Genomic DNA, 22,681 nt, shown 5'->3' on the forward strand with positions numbered 1-22,681 from the left:
ACATCTCTCAGTTGCAAACTCGGAGTGCAGCAGGAATGTTGGGGATTTCTGACCTCAGAGGGACAGGAATGATGTGTGGGTAGGAAAAACTTCCCCTATATCTCTTCCCTGCTATCCATGTCCTCAAGATCTGGGAGGGCAGATATTACCAAGCCTTTCTGCATTAGAAGTGATTCCCCTGACAAATCCTGAATATCCAGATTTGTTCCTCTGCCACAGGGCCATAAACCCAGGGCAGTGGGGCAGGGATGGCTCCTCGAGAGCCCCCACACACAGGCCTGGCTGCTCCTGGCACACTCAGTCAGCACAACTGGAGCTCAGGCAGGGACCTGGGTGAAGGTTTCACCAGAGCAGAAACAAGGGTGGGTAAGTCCTAGTGAGACAGTGAGCAGGGAATGGCCCAGGTTTGGCTCCAAGTAGCCTCTCCTGACTTGTCACTGTCCTTTCTCCATGAACAGGTGCCCATGTGCAGCCACAGCAAATGTCCAACAGCAGCTCCATCAGCCACTTCCTCCTTCTGGCACTGGCAGACACGCGGCAGCTGCAGCTCCTGCACTTCTGCCTCTTGCTGGGCATCTCCCTGGCTGCCCTCCTGGGCAACGGCCTCATCATCAGCGCCGTAGCCTGCGGCCACCACCTGCACACGCCCATGTTCTTCTTCCTGCTCAACCTGGCCCTCAGCGACCTGGGCTCCATCTGTACCACTGTCCCCAAAGCCATGCACAGTTCCCTCTGGGACACCAGCACCATCTCCTATGCAGGATGTGCTGCACAGCTCTTTTTCCTTCTGTTCTTTGTTGGAGCAGAATATTTCCTCCTGACCATCATGTGCTACGACCGCTACGTGTCCATCTGCAAACCCCTGCACTACGGGACCCTCCTGGGCAGCAGAGCTTGTACCCACATGGCAGCAGCTGCCTGGGCCAGTGCCTTTCTCATTGCTCTGCTACTCATGGCCAATACATTTTCCCTGCCCCTGTGCCATGGAAATGCTCTGGGCCAGTTCTTCTGTGAAATCCCCCTGATTCTCAAGCTCTCCTGCTCAAATTCCTACATTAGGGAATTTGGACCTCTTATGGGGACTGCTTTTTTGTTATTTGGTTGTTTTGTGTTCATTGTTTTCTCCTATGTGCAGATCTTCAGGGTCGTACTGAGGATCCCCTCGGAGCAGGGACGGCACAAAGTCTTTTCCACGTGTCTCCCTCACCTGGCCATGGTCTCCTTATTTATCAGCACCTCATTTTTTACCTACCTCAAGCCACTTTCAATGTCTTCCCCATCCCTGGACCTGGCCCTGTCAGTTCTGTACTCAGTGGTTCCTCCGTCCCTGAACCCTCTCATCTACAGCCTGAGGAACCAGGAGCTCAAGGCTGTAGTGAGGAGACTGATGAACGGATGTTTTCAGGAACATTAAACTGCTGGCCAGTTTCTGCCAACCATTTGTAATAAAAGTTATCTTTGCTACTTTTTGGTGGTTTCATTTCAGAGGTTATTTTTCTTTGTTTTACTTTTTTCATACTGTCCAAAAAGAAACATCATTGTGCCATTTTTCATTTGGTTTCTCCCCACTTTCCCCATGGCCACAGACTGTGTCAATGAGGGGTTGCACTCTTGGTGGCTTTAAAGCAACCAAAGGATCTCCCAGCAAAGTTTTGTGCAGAGATGCCCTTTTGTTGCCTTCTCTGGAGCTGCAGCAGCAATGTCTGTCTGCAGAGCTGGGGCAGATCAGTGCTGGCACAGCAGCTGTGCCCAGGAGCAGCAGCACTTGGTGCTGCCAGTGCTGCTCCCGTGGCCCTGCCCCGCTGCCCTGGTGGCCCTGGTGTTGCTGCAGGGCCTGAGTGCTCTCGGGGCCGGGCACAGTCCTGGGGGTGGCAGTGCCGGGGCTGCAGCAGGGACTGGCCATGGGCACTGCTGGGGCAGCACTGACGCCTCAGGCCAGGGCCTGGGGGCTCCAGGCTCCTTGCCCAGGCTCTCTCAAGAACACGGCCAGGCCAATGCTCAGCACAGAAAACCCCCATGAGCAGACCCAGGCTGGCCGTGGGCAGGCTGGGGGCAAACAGCATGGCTGGTGCTCTGCAAGGGCTCTGGGGGAGAAGGGAAGGAGCAGCAGAGCAGGGGCTGATCCATCCCCAGTGCACTGGACAGCCCAGGGCAGCGTCCCAGAGCGTCCTCATGGAGCTGCCAACAACATCCCCCCTCTGCAGCCCTGGCCTCTTCCCCAGCTCACAGAGGTGCTGCATCCTTGCAGGCACAGACATGGCAGCACTGGCTCAGCAGCCCCTGTTTGCATTGCACACAGCAGGTGGGAGCACCCCCGTGCTGGTGCTGTGGGGACATGAACCTGAGGGAGCACAAATGCCATCAGCCCCAGTGGCCAGGAAGGGCTGGGGGACACCAGGGAAGCCACTCAGCTTTGTCCTGGCCTCTGCAGTCAGCCAGAAAGTTTGTTCCCATCAGCTGAGTTTCCCGTCCCACTGCAGACGCTACTGCTCAGAGCCAGGGCTGCCTGGCAGCCACCCCCAAACTGCCCTGAGCATTTCCTTGGCTTCACCTTGGCTTTCTTTACTCTTCCTGCTACAAATTTTTTCCTCTTGCCCACCCCTGTCCCCTTCTCCTGCAAACAGCCCATCCCTGTTTTCCCTTTCCTCTCTGGCCCCACTCCCCATTTCAGTTCTTGACTTGGCACCATGGGAATGTCCCTTGGGGAGCAGGATCATCCCACAAGTGCTGCAGGAATTGTCTGCAGGCTCCTGCAGTGCCTGCTGCTGCTCCCTTGCCAGAGGCACCCCAGGCCAAGGGGGCACATCTGGGCTGCTGTGTCTGGCTGTGGGGCTCCCTGTTCTGGGCAGTGAGAAGGAGCTGCAGAGGCTCTGCAGGACTGACAGGATGGGCTTTGGGGCTGTGAGGAGAAGCTGAGAGACCTGGGCTGCTGGAGCTTCTGAAGAGGAGGCCCAGGGCTCCTCCTGCAACTGTTCCAAGGGTGGTTTCAGAGAATCCCAGAATCAGCAAGGCTGGAAAAGACCTTGGAGATCATCAAGTTCAACCTGTGCCTTGACACTGCCTTGTGTACCCTGAGCTTCCTCTTCTCCAGGATCAACAATCCCAGCTCCCTCAGCCACTCCTCACAGGACCTGTGCTCCAGACCCCTCACCAGCCTTGTTGCCCTTCTCTGGACACACTCCAGCCCCTCCATGTCTTTCCAAAATTGGGGGGCCCAGGACTGGACACAGCACTCGAGGTGCTGCCCTGCTCCTGCTGGCCACACCATTCCTGATCCAGGCCAGGAGCCATTGGCCTTCTTGGCCACCTGGGCACTCTGCTGGCTCATGTCCAGCCTGCTGTCCCTCTGTCCCTGCAGGTCCCTTTCTGCCTGGCTGCTGTCCAGCCACTGTGTCCCCAGCCTGTAGCGCTGCAGGTTTGTTGTGGCCAAAGTGCAGGACCCAGCATTTGGACTTGTTAAACCCCACCTCGTTGGATCTGGCCCCTGGATCCAGCCTGTCCAGGTCCCTGTGAAGAGCCCTCCTAAACTCCAGCAGATCCACATTCACACCCACCTTTGTTTTATCTGTAAATCTCCTGATGTTGGACTCAATATCCTCATCCAAATCATCAATGCAGATACTGAAATCCACGCTTGCTGTCTCTAATCCCTCGGCCATCCTGTGGGTGCCCTGTGGTGGCTCTCAGGGTGATCTGTTCCATAACCTTGCTGGGCACAGAGGTCAGGCTGACAAACCTGGAGTTCCCCAGATCCTCCTTCCAGCCCTTCTTGGGGATGGGCTCACACTGGCACCTCCAGTGCTCTGGGACCTCTCTGGTGAGCCAGGACTGATGGTAAATGATGGAGAGCAGCTGGGGGAGCTCATCCACCAGGTCCCTCATCCCCCTAGGATGCATCCCATTCCATCCCATACATGTGTGAACATCTGAGTGGCTCAGCAGGTCACCAGCTGCTTCCTCCTGGATTACAGGGGCCTGTTCTGCTCCCTGTGCCCATCTACCAGCTCAGGAGAACTCTTGGCCTGAGGACAACCTCTCCATATATTGAAAATTGATACAAACAAGGTGTTAAGTAGCTTGGCCTTTACTTTTTAGTTACTATATTTTCCACTGCATCCAATAAAGAGTAGAGGTTCCCCTTATCCCATGTTTTGCTATTAATTTATTCATAGACACATTTTTTTATTATTTTTCACAGAAGTGGCTAGATTAATCTCTAATTTAGATTTCACCTCTACCCTTTTTTATCTCCATGACCACACAACATCCTAAAACATTTGCTAAGTTTCCTGACCTTCTGTGCAAAGTTGATGCACACTCTTTTTTCCATTGAATTCCCAAAAAAGCTCAATTTTCAGACAGGACAGTAATTTTCCTCACCAGCTCATCTTTTCCCACACTGGGACAGGCTGCTCCTTCCCCCTTAAGATTACTTTCTGGAAATGTGTCCATCCTTCCTCCATTCCTTTGTTTTTAAGGGCTGTTTCCCTTAAAAAAAATCAGTACCTGATTTGGTACTCCCTAAATCTGCATCCTAAACAGGCCAAAGTCTGCCCGGCCTAATTCCAGTGTGGAAGTTTTGCTGCTGCCCCTTCTTCTTTCACAGATCATTGAAAACTCGATTATTTCACGGTCCCTGTGCCCCAGGCAGCCTCCGACCCCCACATCTGCCACCAGCCCTTCTCTGTTTGTGAACAGCAGCAGACAGAGCTTTCCTTGGGAGTGGAGTGTTACCAAAAATTCGGTAAAACAGAAAACTCGTTAACACCAGTGCAACATTAAGAAGCAGCATTCTTTATTCACCCGGATGCACGGGGGATAACTCCTCCCAAGGCCGAGCATGCTGAGTACAGGAAAGTTTCTCTTCATATTCTGTATTTTGCACACATATTCATGGATTGTGCTGGACTAAACACACGTATGATAATAATTTCCCCAAAATCATTAACATATTCCCCCTTCCCTTTACCCATGCATTCTTCTGTCCTGGGGGTCTCTCTGGTGGTCCCTGGTGGTCGTGGACCCCAATGTTCCTGTGGGCCTGGCTCAGCTGGCAGGACACTGAGGCTGGTGAACTTCCAGTTCCCCTTCTCCCACAATGGGCATTGTGTGGTTTCCATAGGCCTGGGGTGTTGGAGAACAAGCTCCAGGTGGTCAGCTCACCTGGCGGAGATAATTTACCACCTGGTAACATGAGGTCACAGAGTGGGCTATGACATCACAGAGTGGGTTATGTGAGGTCATGGAGCAGCTACGGCATCATAGATTGTCTCTGACATCACAGAGCTGGCTGTGACATCATAGACCAGCTGTGTGACATTAAAGAATGGGCTGTGGCCTCACAGAGCAGGCTGTGACATCACAGACACAGATCTGACATCATACAGCAGACTCTGACCCCACAGATTTTGCTGTGACATTACAGGGCAGCTCTGTGATTTCACAGAATGGATTGTAGCATCAGAGACCAGCTGTGTGACATTAGAGATTGGGCTGTGACATCTCAGAGGAGGCTATGACATCCCAGAGGGGCTGTGTGACATCCCAGGAGGGCTCTGTGAGGTCATTGGGTTGGTCACTCCACCCCAGCTCCCCCTCACAGTTTCTCCCAACAAGTCCAATGCTGTTCATGCCCAGTGGGGTCCCTGTCCCCCAGTATCCCCCCGGTCCACCTGGAGCCACAGCCTCCACCAAAGGATGTTCCACAAGATCCACCCCAGAGCCTGACATGGGGAAAAGGGTCATGGCTGTGTGACCAGGACATCAAGGACATGGATTATCCAGGTCACCATGGCTTCGGTTGGGTTCCCCAGGGCAGAAAAGATGTCTGGCAGCTGGAGCAGGGTTAGGGAAGGGCCTCCAGGGTGGGGCTGGAGCCCTTGGGCTGTGAGCAGGGACTAAGGGAGCTGGACTTGTCCAGCCCAGAGCAGGGAAGGCTGAGGGGCTCCTCATCCCAGCCTGGCAGTACCAGCAAGGAGGGGATGGAGACCACAGAGACAGGCTCTCAACTGAGGTGCCTGGTGGGAGACAGAAGCCAATGTGTGGAAGGGGAAAGAGGGGAGATCAGCCAGGCCAGGAGGAGATGAAATGAGTTAGGCTGGTTTCAGCATTTCCTCAACACCAAAAGCAGCCAGACCTCCCTTCTCCATCCACCACTGACAGCTTTGCACATCAGGAATTGTTTGAGCTGTTTTGCACCACTCCAGGATAAGCATCTGATACAAGAACTTAATTGTGTTTATATCTATCACAGAACCACATTTGTCTAAAATCAATTCTTGTATAGAAATCACTTATGGATGGTGGACTCATCAGACACTGCTGGGATGTTGCACATAGCTCAGGGAAGAGTGTGGCTGTTATCAAATTGTGTCCTGTTCAATTATGGTCTGTTGGCCATGAAGAGAAACTTTCTGTGCCTCTGAGTCTCACCAGTTTCTGACACCCAAAGGACACATACCTGATGAGTTGTGGTTCCCACTGCAGTGGTGGCACTTGGAGCTCCCTCCATCCCCAGAGCAGAGCTCCCTTGTCCCAGAAAGTCCCTGGCAATGCAGGGATGAAGGAAACAGGACAGGCTGTGGGGATCAGGGGCAGGACAGAGCCTGGGATTTGGGGTGGTTGTGAGCCCAGGGCAGGACCTGGCCCTTGGCCTTGGTGAACCTCATCCCACTGTCCTGGGCCCATGGCTCCAGCCTGTCCAGATCCCTCTGCAGAGCTTCCTGCCCTCCAGCACAGCCACACTCCCACCCAGCCTGGGCTCACTTGGGAACTGCCTGAAGGTGCCCTCGATGGACTTGTCCAGATCATCAATAAAGAGATTTCACTGACCTGGCCCCAGTCCTGAGCCCTGGGGACACCCCTGGATGTGACTCCATCCCTCAGCTGCTCTGAGTGCCAGGGCTTGGATGAGGGAAATGATGGGGAGGGGTGGGGACAAAGTGTTATTGATTGTCAGCCACGAAGGGTCTTGGTTTTCATATCTGTTCAGACTGCATTAGGACATGCTGGGGGTCAATATCAATTGGACAAAGCTGATACCAATCTAAAAACAGGAAAAGAACAATTCTCTCTGCTTTGTTTTCTATATAGCATATTCACTTTGAATACACTTCTGAAATGTGTCTAATTAAACACAGAATTGAAATCTTCAAGGGGCTTTTCTTGTTTGGATGTTTGAACAAATGTTTATGTGCTTTTCTCACTGCATTCCTGAAGTGAAGGTGAAAAGAAAGAAGAGTCCTCTGGCATAGTAAAATTCATCAGCAACCCCCAAGTGGCTGAGGATGCATCCCCATCAGAGCAGCAATGAGCAGAAATGGGCACAGCTTTGTGGCTGCCCCAGCTCTGGGATGGGCCCTGGGCCTGGAGCAGGAGCAGCTCCGGAGGGCCCCAGGGCCGGGGCTCTTGTGCTGGCCTGGGCAGATGGGATGGCAGGAGGGGCTGCAGAGCTCTCAGCACCTCAGGCAGAGGGGAGCAGGGCAGCCAGGGAGCTCCTTTGGCCTTGGCCAAGCCCCTTCCCCCATGGTGGGGCTGAGTCCTGGCTGAGCTGCAGCTGCTGCTGTGCCCTTGGCAGGGGCTGAGGCCGTGGGGCAGTGCCCAGAGCAGCCTGGGCTGAGCAGAGCTGTGGGGCCAGAGCCGGCTGGGCTGTGCTGGGGAGAGGCCCTTGGTGCTGCCCAGAGCTACGGGCAGCTGTCAGAGCTGGCAGGGAGCTGGGCTGGGCTGGGAGAGCCTGGCACAGAAACCATCAGTGTCCATCTCAGCCTGGCTGAGCGGGCAGGGGCAGGACTCAGCCCAGGCCTTGTGGGGCAGGGCCAGTGCCTGGGCAGGCATTGAAAACAGGCAAGAGCCCGAGAGAGGAGGCTGCTCTGTGCCCTTGGGCATGCACAGAGCAGGGAGGGGCCCAGGACATTTGTCAGCGCCAGCCTCTGTCTGTGCCAGCCCTGGGCAGCCCTGGCTGCTGAGCCCAGCTCTGCCCTGGGCTGAGTTTGGCTGTGGCCCAGCTCCATCCTCCTGCGGGGCTCAGGACCTGTTCCCGGCCATGGCCAGCCCTGGCCGCCTCTCTGCTGGCCCCGAGGCCGGCAGAGCCCGGGCAGGGCTGTCTGTGCAGCCCCATAGGTGCCACGGGCTCTGCAGGAGCTGGCAGAGGCTGCCCAGCAGGGAGGCCATGGGGCACAGAGCCCCAAGGCTGCCCAGGGCCCCATGGCACAGGGGCCGTTCCCAGCCGCAATGCTCCTGTCCTGGGCTGGGCTGCACAGGGGCTGTGGCACCATGGCTGGGCCAGCACAGGGCCACAGAGGGGCCACGCAGCCGCTGCCGGGGCTGGCAGCAAGGCCGGGCACAGACAAGGAATTGCTGAGCATGACCTGCACTGGCAAGGGCTGCCTGTGCCCAAGGCAGAGCTCAGCTGCCCTTGGGGGCTGCAGGAACACTCAGGAGCCCAAAGAGCCTCCATGGCTGTGCTGGAGACCAAGGCTGGAGCAGGGAAATGCAGGGCTGCTGCGCCATGGGGAGGACATGGAATTCCAGCACACACCTCAGCTCTCTGATGGTCCTGGCACCGTGCTGGGCCCTGTTCCAGACTGGAGCAGAGCAGATGTTGATGGCACAGGAGCCCTGCGGGGCTGGCAGGGACCTGCAGCTTGCAAGGTGCTCTGCTCTCCCTCAGCTCCTCTCTGAGAGATCCAATCGCAGCTCAGCAACTCAGGGCACAAGTGGCACTGTGTTCATGGGAACACAGCTGATTTCTGCCTGGAAAGGGTCACAGGTTTTAATACTTGTATATTTCATGATATACAAAGACATTTTTATTATCTGAGTCACTTGCGTAACTTTAAGAAATGGCAAAACTTCCTCCAGGAACAGGAATTTCCTGGAAGTGTACTGATGGGAGGAGAAGAAATATTGATCTCACCTTCTACTTGCATCACCAGTATTCTGTTTATTTTATCAGCTCCCTCTTCTTTCAGATGTTTCCAGTTCTCCTGTTTAAATGGCCATGTCTAAGGACATCTCTTCACTAGACCAGCTGCATCTATGTCATTCCTGTTACTCCCAGATTTCCTCCTCTAGGTAATCTCTGGTCATTCAAGGGCCTCTCAACTAACTGGCTTCATGCTGTGGGCTTTAGGGAGTTTCCCAATCTTTCTGAAGTTCACATAAGTATCACATTAGTTGATATCTTACTTATATATATATCCATCACAGAATTACCTTTTCTTATGTCTCTGTCTAAAACTGTTCCTGTACAGAAATCCCTTGGGGATGGGGGACATGTCAGATGCTGCTGGGACATCACAGAGAGCTGAGGGAAGAGCTGTGATGGTTATTAAATTGTTCAAATGTTCAACTCCTGTTTGTTGGCAAGAAACCTTTCTGTGCCTCTGAGTGTCACCATCCCTGAGCCCAAAGGACACAAACCTGATGAGTTGTGGCTCCCACTGCAGGGGCACTTGGACCTTGGCTCTGCACAGGAGAGCTCTTCATCCACTTTCTCTCTTTTCCTCCCTTTGGGCATGGAGGGAGCTCCTGACTTCAGCACATGACTCGTGTGTGGAAAGAGCAAATTTGGGCAGAATCGGGGCAGGGAGGGTTTGGGGGGACCTTGGGATCTGTGCTGGGCACAGAAAGTGTTTTCCATTGCTCTGAGACTGGCTACTGTGCAAAGTGGATTTAATAGCCAGCAGAGGAATGACTTCTGCATTTGATGGAGCTGTGCCTTCCCTTGGCTTTGTTGTCTGACAAGAATTGAACATCCCTCTGTGTCTCAGGCAGCTCTTACTCCAAGGAAAGCAGGTGGGGGTTGGAGCCAAGGAGCTGAAACCTGCAGGTGCAGCCTGGGCTGGAGGGAGCTCAGATTTGCACAAGGCTGCTCTGAGGGCCAGGGCTTGGATGGGGGAAATGGTGGGGTGGGGGTAGGGACAGAGTCTGATGGATTGTCAGCCATCAAGGGTCTTGATTTTCATATCTATTCCAACTGCATGAGGAGGTACTTGGATTCAGTGTCAAGTGGAGATTGCACATATTCATTTATGCGGAGTAAAAAAATGAAAGAGGACCTAACAAATCTTTTCTGTGTCTTTGTAAAAATAAAGGATTCACTTTGAATACACTACTAAAGCCTGCCTAATTAATCACAAAATATTTGAAAACTTAAATCAAATTATTCCCAGAGGCTTGGCTTGTTCAAGTATTCTGAATGTTAATGAGCTGTGGGGCACTATTTCTCCAGTGAATCTAACTCAGAGTACACAAATAATTGTAATTCCTTTTAAATGTCATCTTGAGAGAGTTGCTTGGTGGATGAGGGTCAGGGCTTGTGTGTCCTACTTGGCACAGCCCAGGCAGGGCTTTCACAGCCCCATCCCACACTCCATTTCCCAGCTGGAGCCGCTGGTGCCTCTGAGTTCTGCTGCCCCAGCCCCAGGGAGGACTTGGGGTCATTTGGTCACTCAGGAGCTGGGTTGGGAGCTCCAGAGGTGGCTGTGGAGCATTGCCTGTGCTGTGCCAGGGACTGGCAGACACTGCTGGGCTGGGATAGAGGCTCTGGGGGGATTGGGGTTCCAGGGCAGGGCAGTGCTGGGGTTCCAGGGCCGGGCAAGGCTGGACCTGCCCCTTCCTCCCCCACACACAAAATGTTTCCAGCCAACAATCTCCTCCAGTCTTTCACACCAGGCAATGTTGGAGGTGAAATCCCAATTCTGGACATGGGCACCTGGATGAGAAGGAGAGTTCTATTCCACAGGAAGGAAAGCACAGAGCCCCAGTGTTTGGAAGGCAGATGAGAGCCTCACAAAGCCAAGGTCAGCCAGACTTGTCAGGAATGGCAGATTTTGTCAGCAGGAAGCCTCTGGATATAGGGAATTTTGGAGACAGAATCCCAATTTTGGTCATGGGCACCTGGAGAAGCAGGACAGTTCTTTCCCATAAGAAGAAAAGCATGGAGCCTTCCCCAGTGTTTTGGGGACAGATGAGAGTTGACCCTCATGAAACCACTGCCATCCAGACTTGTCCTGGCAATATTCCTATGGGAACAATCCCTGGATAAAAGGACATTTGGACGTAAAATCCCAATTCTGGCCATGAGCACTTGGAGGAGAAGGAGAGTTTTTTTCCACTGGAAGGAAAGCAGGGAGCCACAGCGTTTCCTGTCCCAGTGAGCCCCAGTAGCAGAGGAGAAGAGACCTTTAACATGCCAAGGTCAGCTGGACCAGTCAGGCAGTCCACGGGAGGCCAAACCAGCCAGACCTGTTCTGTGTTCCTTTGGTTGCATGGGGCCCCACAGTGTCAGAATTGTTCTTTGATTACAAGAAGATCTACATTATCACAATGGACTCTTGGTTCAATGGGGTCCCACAGTGTCACAATTACCCCTGGGTTCCATGAGACTTCCTAGTTTCACAATGGTTCCAGCTATTCCATGAGGCCATGGAGTGTCCCAATGGTCTCCATGGTTCCCCAGGCCCCACAATGATACATGAGTCCTCTGATCCATGAGGCCCACAATGTCACAATGGACCTTTGGACCATGGGGGTTTGCAGTGTCACAATGGTCTCCTTTGGCTCCACAGTGTCACAATGGACCACTGATGACACGAGGCCCCACAGTGTCCCAATGGTCCTCTTGGTTCTGTGGGGACCCCAGGGTCACAATGGTCTCACTGGTTCCATGAGGCATCACAGTGCCACAATGCTTTGCTGATTCCATTGGGCATCATAGTATCCTAATGGTCTCCATGATCCAATGTGTCCCCCAAGTGTCACAATGGTGTCCATTGTTCCATGGTGCCCCACAGTGTCACAATGGCCCCTTGGTCTCACAGGCCCCACAATGTCACAATGCTCCCTTGGTTCCATGGTTCCTGTGCTGGTGCATTCCCTCCTCCCCTTCTCAGGCCGCCCTGCCAGCTGAGAAATCCTCACTGGGCCTCGGTCTTGGCCAGCAGCCCCTGGGCTCAGCTCCTCTGGAGCTCATCACAAACACTGTCTGCTCCAGGCACTGCTGCTGCCCAGCCAGCTCCTGGCTGCTTTAGGAGCAGCCCTGGGAACTGTTTGTGTTCCCTCGGTGGCACAATATCCCTGTTCTCACCCTGCCAAAGAAAGCTGCTGATGCCAAGTGCTGCCAGGATGAAACATGGCTGGGACTGCAGCCCCTCTCTTGGGGCCCTACAAACAGCGCTCCAAAAGGAGCCCTTGGAGCTCTCCTGGGCCAGCGACTCCCTCTGAGTGGGGCCTCTCCGAGCCGGGAACTCTCCCGTTTGCTGAATTCGGGGATCCCGAAACAAGGAGGGAGCCTGGGCCGATCCCCCCACTCCTCCAGGCTCAACCCTTCCCTGCAGGGGAGATGCCAAAGCATCCTCAGGGAGCATTTCCCTGCCCTCAGGGGAATTTCTCAAAGGTACCTTGCACTGACTCTCTGTGTCTGTGTGCACACAGGAGTGCCTGTGCTGGGGAATGTGGCAGAAATGCTGCTCCCTGAGGGCTCTGAGTGCCCTGGATAGCTGAGCCTGTCAGGCCTGTAAGTGATGTCAAGTCATGCAGCCTAAGCTAAGTTAAATGCTGCTAAGAGTTGTTCTTTTGCTATAAGTTATAAGCTGAGCTAAATAGTGTTAAATTATATTCCTCTGTTAAATTGAAAAGTCGTAGGTTATAAGTTATGTTAAATACTGTTCATATCTGTTCTTTTGCTAAATTTTGAAGTTGAAGGTAGAAGTTAAGGTTAAGGTATAAGTTAAGTCCTGTTAAATTTGACCTCTGTTCAGCTTTTGGCCCATATTCCTTTTATCCTTGCCCTCACTGTCCTATGTGTCCCTATGCCACATAAAGGGACAGTTCTCTGATCATTTCTGGATTGATTGCCTGAATTTTGTTTGGATTTGTGGTTGATTTGTTTCCTAGGCGTTCCTTAAGTGTGAAGTGTTCAGTCAGGAGCAGAGTGACTCTTGCCAGGGAACTTTGTGGTGCTGTCGCTTAATATTAAATATGGTTTTTGCTGCTCCCTTGCCGGGGACTTTTCAGCGCTCTCAAGCCCTCGTTGGTAACAGGGTGAAGGAGCCCTGGCCCAGGCTCTGGCCCTGGGGGACACAGGGACACTGCCAGGGGTCCCTGTCCCCCTGTCCCACCCCCCACAGCCCTGTGTCGGGCTCTGGGGTCGATCTCGTGGAACATCCTCTGGGGGAGGCTGCGGCGACGGGGGCGGGGGGACCCGGGGGGACAGGGGACCCCCCTGTGCATGAGCAGTGTTGGACTTCTCTGGGGGAAACTGGGGCAGAGTGACCTCCTCAGTGAAATCACGCAGCCCCTGAGATGTCACACAGCCCCTGTGATGTCACACAGCCTCTGTGATGACACACAGTCCCTGGGATGTCACACAGCCCACTCTGAGATGTAACAGGCCACCTGGGATTTCATACAGCTGCTCTGTGATGTCACAGCTTACTCTTTGAGGTTCCAGTCTGCTCTGTGATGTCATAAAATCTGCCCTGTGATGTCACAGCCCAACCTGGGATGTCACAGTCACCCTTTAATGTCACAGCCTGCTCTGTGATTTCACAGTCAGCTCTGTGATGGCACAACCCACTCTCTATTGTCTCAGCCTTCTCTGTGACATCACACAGCTGCTCTGTGATGTCACAGAGCCCTTATCTATGATGGCAGATTCTCCTATGTAGCCTCACAGCCCATTCTGTGACATCACACAGCCAGCCTGAAATGACACAGAAAACTTTGTGACATCAGAACCTCTCCTATGATATCACAATCTCCTCTGTGATGTCACAGCCTGCTCTGTGATGGCAAAACTCACTTATCATGTCACACAGCACCTCTTGGCCTCACAGACCCATCCTTTGATGTCACACCTTCAGTGATGTAACACAGCCACCCTATAATGTCACAGCACACTCTCTGACCTCACAGCCTGCTCTGTGATGTCACATAATCACAGAAACATAGAATTACTGAGTTGGAAGAGACCTTTAAGGTCATCAAGTCCAACCCATGCCCTAACACCACCTCAGCTAAACCATGGCACTGAGTGCCACATACAGTCTTTCTTAAAACATATCCAAGGATGCTGACTCCATCACCTCCCTGGACAGACAATTCCAGTACTTTATCACCTCTTCCATAAAAAACAATTTTCTTAATATCCAATCTAAATTTCCCTTTGTGCAGCATAAGACTATGTCCTCTGGTTCTGTCAGCTGCTGTGAGGAGAAAAAGACCAACCCCCACCTGACTGCAACCACCTTTCAGGGAGTGTAGAGGGTGATAAGGTCACCTCTGAGCCTCCTCTTCTCCAGGCTAAACAACCCCAGCTCCCTCAGTTGTTCCTCACAGGACTTGTGTTCCAAGCACCTCACCAGCCTTGCTGCCCTTCTCTGGATACGCTCCAGGTCCTCCATGACCTTCCCAAACTGGGTGGCCCAGAACTGGACACAGCACTTGAGGTGCTGCCCAACCAGTGCCGAGCACAGGGGAAGAATCACTTCCCTGCTCCTGCTGGGCACACCATTCCTGATCCAGGCCAGGAGCCATTGGCCTTCTGGGCCACCAGGGCACACTGCTGGCCCATGTTCAACTGGGCTTTACACCAGTGCCCCCAGGTCCCTTTCTGCCTGGGCACTGACCAGACACACCATCCCCAGCCTGTAATGTTGCAGGGGGTGTTTGTGGTCAAAATGCAGGGATGGGCACTTGGATTCACTAAGCTTCATCTTATTGGACTCTGCCCATCCCTCCAACCCTTCCAGGTCTCCCTGCAGAGCCCTCCTACCTTCCAACAGATGGACACATGCTCCCAGCTTAGTGTCATCTGCAGATTTACTAAGGAAAGGCTCAATCCCCACATCCATGTGGTCAATAAAAACATTGAACAGAGCTGGCCCAGCACAGAGCCCTGAGGGACACCACTGGTGACTGTCCCCAGCTGGATGCAGCACCGCTCACCACCACTCTCTGGGCCGGCCATGCAGCCAGTTCTGAGCCCAGCACAGAGTGCTCCTGTCCCAGCCGTGGGCTGCAGCTTTTCCAGGAGTGTGCTGTGGGAGACAGTGCCAAAGGCCTTGCTGGAGTCCAAATAGACACATCCACAGCCTGTCCCGCATCCACCAGGAGGGTCACCTGGTCATGAAAGGAGACCAGGTTGGTCAAACACTACCTACCCCTCCTAAACCCCTGCTGGCTGGGTCTGACACCCTGACATCAGAATGCAAAAGGGTTACAATGGGAGTTTGGAATATCCCATGCAGATGCTACTTCTATAGTGAGAGCTTGTCCTATATGTAGTTATCATAATGGGGGTCATGGCATGGGATGGGGAGTTAAACCTCGAGGTCTTTCATCTAACGAACTTTGGCAGATGGATGTTACTCATGTAAATAGCTTTGGTCGCCTAAAATATGTTCATGCTACTATAGCTACATATAGCAAATATCTCTGGGCAACGGCTCAAGCTGGGGAAAAGGCATTACATGTTATAAGGCATTTGTGTAGTTTTTTTGCAGTAATGGGAGTGCCAAAGCAGATCAAGACAGACAGTGGTCCTGCATACATTGGTGGCAGGGTGGATAGGTTTTTGAAATCATGGGGGATCATGCACATTACAGGAATAGCACATTCTCCCACTGGACAAGCAATAGTAGAAAGAGCAAATGGAACTTTGAAGAGATATTTGGAAAAACATAGGGAAGTTGGAGATGTGCAGGAAAGGCTAATGAAAGTGCTCTTTGTTCTTAATCATTTGTGTATATTTGGGGATTCGGAGGTACCAACTGCAATGGTACATTATGGACAAAAAGAAATTAGTAAAAAGGACAAGGAAGTATGGGTCAGGTATAGGGACCTAAAACAGGTATTTGGCAGAACCCAGCAAAGGTCCTATATTGGGGAAGGGGATATCTTTGTGTTTCCACCCCTACAGGTTCACTCTGGGTGCCAGCGAAGTGGACCAAACTGGCTCTGGATGATTCATCTCGCAGCCCCCCTGGCGGATCAGGATCAGAGGAGAATTGAAGAGAAGCTGATCCACATAGTGGGACACCTTCTTCAAGAGATAAGAGGACTTTCCCCAGTGATCGATCAACTTTTGCCTTCAGAGTCAACTTTTCTGGCAATTGTTATGAGTATTGAAGCTTTACAGACTGCTCATATACCGGGACCAAAGAATCCCGAGTGCCTTGGTTGTGGGAGTTTTAATTGTAACAGTTGGGTTGCTTTTATTTGTGGGGGTTGTGGAAAAACGTACTGGGAAGACCAAGTATTTTTGAAACTACATTTGTGGTGTAGAAATTGTGCCTTTCAAGCACAGGGAGAGACTTGGAAGAAAGATTTAATACAAGATACAGGCTTAGGAGTTACTTTAGCTTTGCAGTTATTTGAAGTGCCAGAACAAAATATATTAGCTTTTTCTAGGTGGGAAGCAGAACACGCTCGTGATAGGTTGATTAGACAGGCAAATTCAAAAATTTTATCAACAAGGTGCCAAAAGCAGGTGAAGGTTTCTATAAGACCTTATTTAAGAAGACCAATAGTAGGAAATCCAGACCTAGAGTTAGATAGGCTTATTGAAAATGTGCAGGCATTAAAATTAAAATCAAAGTGGAAGTAATCATGAGGGTGATAAGGTGGATAATCTATCTTGTTCCTTTGACTAATCTTTGTTGTGAAATAATGCAATTTAATCAGCCCAGAGAAAATATTTGGGTAACCTTGGCTAACATGACTAATCAAAGTTTGCTATGCCTTAACTCGGGAGGGGTGACAAGTCCATTTCGCACCTGCTTAACAGGTGTTCCTGTCTGGAGACCAGAGGAATTTTGCGGGTTGATAAAGAACCAAATGCTTTGCAAGAACTTTGCAAAGGTGAAAGGGCCAGACAAGAGCATGGGTTACACAGAAGCTCAGAGAGATGGCTATAGGCAATGTTTGTTGGTACTTTCACTTAAAGAAACATTACAATCTCCACCAGAAGAATTAGATCTCTTTGGAAGTGCCAATGCTAGTTTAGGGAATGTTTCGACAGGAGGATGGTTTAGCTTTGTTCCATTGAACTTGCAGAATTTAAATAACCCAAGAGAAAAATGGGCTTCTCTAGACTCTTCACTGGACTAAGGTAGGGTAGCATCACAGTTATATTCCAACTGTGATGGTTCCAAGATAACCAAACCCTTAAGGTTGTCAAAAGGCGTATTTTTGATCTGTGGAGATAGAGCTTGGAATGGAATACCGGTAAAACCACAAGGGGGACCCTGTTACCTAGGAAAACTAGCGCTGTTCCATCCTAATATGTCCTTGCTAATGCAATGGGACAGGTTAGGGAAGACAAGAAAAAAGCGTGGCATGCACGACTTACAATGTGATCAGGTTGGACAACCTCAGTTTTGGAGTACCTTTAAACAGGTAATAGTGGCAACCCTGTTACCGGGAGGAGCTGCCAGAAAGGCTATGGTTTTAGCTGAACAATTGGGATGCTGGGCTAAAGATGAACTTAATAAAACATCAGAGATTTTAGCCATGCTTGCTATGGATGTACAAAGTGTAAATCATGCAGTACTGCAGAACAGAGCAGCCATTGATTTTTTATTGGCCCATGGACATGGATGTGAGGAATTTGAAGGTATGTGTTGCATGAATCTCTGACAATTCTGTATCAATACATGCTAAGATTAAAGAACTACAACAGGGCCTTCATCAATTAAAAGAGGAAGATGGTCTGGGGATAGAAGAATGGCTTAAAAGCTTAGAAATTGGTCCTTGTCTAAGAACCTTTATTATGTATGCAGTGGGAATCTTGATTGTTGTTTTACTGCTCTTGTTAATCTTGCCCTGCCTGTTTAGCTGTCTTCAGCATCTAGTAGATTCAAAGATGTGGACAACTAATTTAATGGTTCAAAACAGAAACAGGGGAAGTGTGGAGAGTTTTGTGGATAAGTGTCTTCAGGAGAGAGGCCATGACTATGTGCAGTTAGTGAAGCAATAGCTGAAAATTGCATAGTGCAGCAATAGTGGATGTAGCAACAATATCATATGTCCTTGGGTAAGCTAGTTCCCAGCAGCAAAACGGTCAGCAAAAAGATAAGTATAACTGAACGTAGAAAGTCCCCCCAAAAAAACGAAGCAAGCATAGAAAGTTCCCAAAGGCGGGGTTGACCCCTTTAGATACACCAATAAGGAGCTTAAATTTTGCAATGTGTATGAGCTTGATTATAACGGGTATAACTGTACATACGTGCTTGGAATAAACTGAGAGTTGTTGAACATTATAAAATGTGCTTGTCTCCTGTCATTTTCCACAAAAAGCTGTGCAGAAAGAAGTAGTTACTTTGTACAAGGGGATGGGAATGAAGCACTTTCTAGAAATCAGCAAATTTAGCAGAACAAGCTAACTGCAAAAGGCTAATTAACCACTGGCTATTTGAGCAGACAGTCTTGTAAAGCATGTGCAGAAACAGAGGTAAAAAAGTTGAAGCCTGAGGAAGCCTTCTGAGCCTTCATCCAAAATGACCAGCAGAAGGCTGGCAACTGTCATCATTAAGCCCAGAGTTACACAAGCTCACCAGGAGACTGAATTGCAGAAGATGAAAGTTTAATACAGAAGCTCTCTCTTTTATAGACAGTTTTGACACCTTCTACTTGACTGGCTATTTAACAAAAACATCTTTCTCACAAACAGTCCTTAAGAAGAACAGAAAATCAGAATAGAAAAACACCACCTGCTGGTTGTTTATACTAACAAGTTATCATCGTTTCTGCAACTCCCTAAAAGGTCTCACAAGCCACTGTGAAAAACGAATGTCGTGTCTCCCTCTCTGGCCAGGCTGTCATCCACAGATGACCACCTCGTGCAGAAACTGCACATGTGCTACAAGGGCTCATATAATGATGTAATTAGTATACATGTTGCAATATGAAGGTTAGGAAAGTATAATGTGTACATTAAGTTAAAAAGTTTAAAAGCTTGTAGTGTGCAAGGAATGGACAAGTGTGTTTTTGGTGGAGCTGTTGCCCTCACTCTGCTGTCAAATAAACCAAATAGCCGCTCTCTAAGGCCCTACACCGTGGAGTATTGTTTTCTGGCCTTCTTTTTGGGTGTCATAATCACAGTATGTTTCTCATTTTCTTCTTAGAACCTTCTAAGCATAAAGCGAGTAAGACAGCAAGTTGTGTATTGACAAGGTGGAAACAGGGTAAGTCAGGACAGAAGAAACATTTCCAAGTTCCCTGCTGGGACAGGAAAAGTTGGGAAACAGTTCTGGGGAAGAGTGTCCCTGCCACAGCCCTCAGCGCTGCCACCATGCACAGGATGGCGGCTGGGGCTGAGGCAGCCTCTGGCCTCGGTGGAGGCCTTCCAACACAGAACATTGTGCTGCTCCGAGGCAGCTCCCCACTCCTGGTGTGGTGCCGGAGTTCTAAGAGCTAGACTGAGTTCTGGTAGTGACTTCACTAATCTACAGAATGCCCCTTCTACAGTGCCTGGTCTGGTGCTCTGCCATCTCACACACCAGAGTGGGATTCACATACTGCAGCCCAGAGTTAGGTTTTTGCAACATTGAAGTGTGTGTGGTTGGCAGGATTGCTGGGGATAAATCTCTGCAGAGCTAAAAAAAATGTGTGCACCATCCCTGGTGGCTGGATTTAAATAGGCACAGGAATTTTGGAAAGATAAGGACATGATAGCAGAGAATAAAGTAAAAATTGGCTGAAAATAAAAGGCGGAAAGGCTAAAGGAGTGATTTGTGCACATTTGGGGGTTTATTTGTCTTGCATGCAAAGCAAAATCAGAAGGTTCCAAGTGCCTGAAAGATTGGAAATGTGGAATGTCCTCCATAGCAGAGTGTTGGACCTCTGGATCCTTAAAACAATTTTATTGTGCTGGAACAGTGGCAGTTTGAGCTGGTGCCTCTGGCGGATCCTGAACAAAGAACCTTTGGGCTTTTATACCCTGCCAGCTGAAGTGTGATAGTCTGGGGCCTTCCTGCTGTGTCCGAGTGGCCGGTCACTGGCTGGCACCACAGGTCCCCAGGTCCTCTGCTGAGCCATCCCTCTCCTGCAGTCAAGTTTAGTCTGTCACTTTTGGCTTTTCTCTCTGATCCACCATCAGGACCACAAGAGCACATCGTCCTGAGGATGTAAAAATGCCTGTTCTTGCTGGAACGTTGCTGTTGCGTGACACCCTGCAGGCAGAGCGGGCAGCTGTAGGGATGTTGACTCGTTTCCCTGGTGCCAGCCCTGCTGCATGCATCAGAGCTCCTGGGCCTTGGTGCTCGCTGGGATTTGGCCTGGCACCCCTGGGAGTTACAAAGCATCTTCAAGGAATCCCCACAGGTTAAACCACATGATTTAGCCTGGGATTTTAAGTTGTTTCTCAACTTGAAGAGGGCCTAAACAAGTCTGTAAAAGGGCTAAACAAGTGTCCTATGAATTCTCTCCCTGGCAAGTTCAGTTCCGCCCCCGAATGCCCCTCAGCGTTCTCAAGGCAGTGGCAGGAGCCGGGTGCTGACCCGGAGCCCCGTTGGGCAGGGAGAGCGCGGCACAGAGCGAGCCCTTGGCGCCCGGGATGGCCACAGGCCCGGGAGAGCCGGGCGGGCAGCGCCAGGGCCCCGCTCAGGGCCCCCCGGGCTCCTCTGGCATCGGTTCCGTCCCCTCGGGCGCTGAGCGGGGCCGGTGCCGCCGCTCTGCCTGCGGGGCTGTCTGTGCCCGGCCCCGATGGAGGCAGGGCCGCGGCTGTGGCCCCTGGGCTCGGGGTGCCGCCTGCCCGGCGCTCAGCACCGCCCGTGCCGTGCCCGTGCAGCGCGACCCGGCGGGGCAGCTCCGCCTCGGCCCCTCGCCACAGCCATCCCGGCACGGCGGCTGCCCCTGGGCCGCGGCAGCCCCGAGCCGGACTGTTATGAACAAAACAGCCTGGCTGGGACACTTGGCTGGAACTAAATACTGACATTGAAATGTTAATTAGCTAATCGCTCCTGGGAATCACCTACACCCCCACCCAAACTAGGACTAGGATGCAAAATAATCCAGTGGAATCATGGGAGGGAATTTTGGGGATGAAAAACACCCAAAAATGAAAAAGAGGGGCACAGTGGAGGGGACTGGATGGGTGTGCTGCTTGGGGAAAAGGGAAGCCCATCCCTAGTCTGTGTTTGACCTGTCACCATGACCTGCTGAGGACCAGATTGGACTGGGCTGTGGGAAGCAGGCACAAGGAAAACAAACACTCTTCCTGGTGTTACCAGGAGGGAAGGAGAGGGATAGCTGCTGCTGGACCTTGGCAGCAGGCTCTGCACATCACCCCACCCTTTGGCTACTAGTGTACCAGGAGGAAAGGAGAGAGGATGGTCTGCTGGTTGGGACTGCAGATACAGGCTGGACACATCTTCACCTCCGGCTACCAGTGTGCCACGGAGACTCCAGGGACAGACTCTGCGGGACTTCGTGCCCTTCAGCTACTGGAAAAAGTTACAACACCCCCCTGCCGAGCTGACTTTTTTATAAAGAGCTGAACACTAATAAAGACATAAAACCTGTTCATTTCAGTCCTGTGCTCAGCAGAGACCCCCAGCACCCTGCACACCTTGGCAGAGATCCCAACCCCCCTGCATGCCTCACATAGGATTCCAAATCTCATGCATGCCTTCAAGTGGACCCCAGTGCCCTCCATGCCTCAGAGGGAACCTAAAATATCCCTGTGTGTCTCACAAGGGACCCGAGCCTCTCGTGCACCTTATGGGGTCTCCAAAGCCCCCATGTGCCTTATGGAGAAGCCCAGGCCAGCAATGCCAATTGTTTTGCCCTGGAAATCAAGTGTTGGTGCTGCTGTGTTTTTGTGCCTCTGGGGCTGTTCATCAGCCCTATCAGGCCCCAAGGACACACAGCTCTTCCCTTCCCTTTCCTTCTGGCCCTTGCCCAGAAGAGCAGACCCTGTGCAGCACCCTGGATTGGTGGTGGCCCATCAATTAGGTCCTACCAAGTGTGTGTTAACTGGGGAGGAGCTTTGTTTTGCCTGCTGGCATTGCTGCTCAGGCTGTGTCCCTGGAGATGTTCTTGAGGGCTTCCCTCTTTTCCTGGACATGCCACTGGAGGATGTCCAGGCCCAGATGATCCCACTGAAGGAGATGTGCCCTCAGCCCCGGGACGCTCAGCATGGGCTCCCCCAGCCCCTCGGGGCCCCGCCACAGGTCACAGCAGCCCCTGCCTGGCTCCTGCCTGCCCTCACCGTGGGCATCCACGGCTGCTCCTGGCCATGGAGCTCAGCCAGGGCTGGTGCCGGCTGGGCTTTGCTGGTGGTACCACCCAGACACTGGGGTGACAGCTCCATCTCTTTATTGAAATGCAAGAAGGGCAGACAGGGGGAGGGGGGTCACCTACAGTGTTGTTTAGAGGGCAGAGCCAGGGGGCTCAGGGGCAGAGGAAGGGCCATGTTGGCCTCAGTTGGGGCTGGAGGGTTCAGGGCTGATCCTGGGATTTCCAGAACAACTCGGGAATGGGCTGGGATGGGACAGGGGGAGATCAAAAATGGATGAGGGCAGCTTGGGGATACCCATGGGGAGAGGAAGAAGCAGTGGGATCTAGAGGGTGATAAGAGGTTTCCTCGTAGATGGTTGTTCTGGGGTCCTCTTCTCAGAACTTCTAGAAAGGGCTGACCACATCCTTACTACTGCCAAAGTTGCTGCATCACTGTCTG

General features: G+C 51.8%; 1 protein-coding gene across 1 annotated transcript; it reads left to right on the top strand.

The window, feature by feature from the left end:
• The first annotated feature begins 225 nt into the window (after positions 1–225).
• Positions 226–1,811, top strand: LOC146764609 (olfactory receptor 14J1-like). The gene has a single exon (XM_085564170.1). It carries the CDS (start codon positions 482–484, stop codon positions 1,412–1,414), a length of 933 nt encoding a protein of 310 aa, XP_085420296.1. The 5' UTR covers positions 226–481; the 3' UTR covers positions 1,415–1,811.
• Positions 1,812–22,681: the final 20,870 nt, after the last annotated feature.

This window comes from Lonchura striata, chromosome 32, assembly GCF_050655825.1.
Source record: "Lonchura striata isolate lonStrDom1 chromosome 32, ASM5065582v1, whole genome shotgun sequence".
NCBI classification, from domain to species: Eukaryota; Metazoa; Chordata; class Aves; order Passeriformes; family Estrildidae; genus Lonchura; species Lonchura striata.

Excerpts from the sequence above, each read along its gene's own strand:
- LOC146764609 (XM_085564170.1), top strand. The coding sequence starts at position 482 with ATGTCCAACAGCAGCTCCATCAGCCACTTCCTCCTTCTGGCACTGGCA.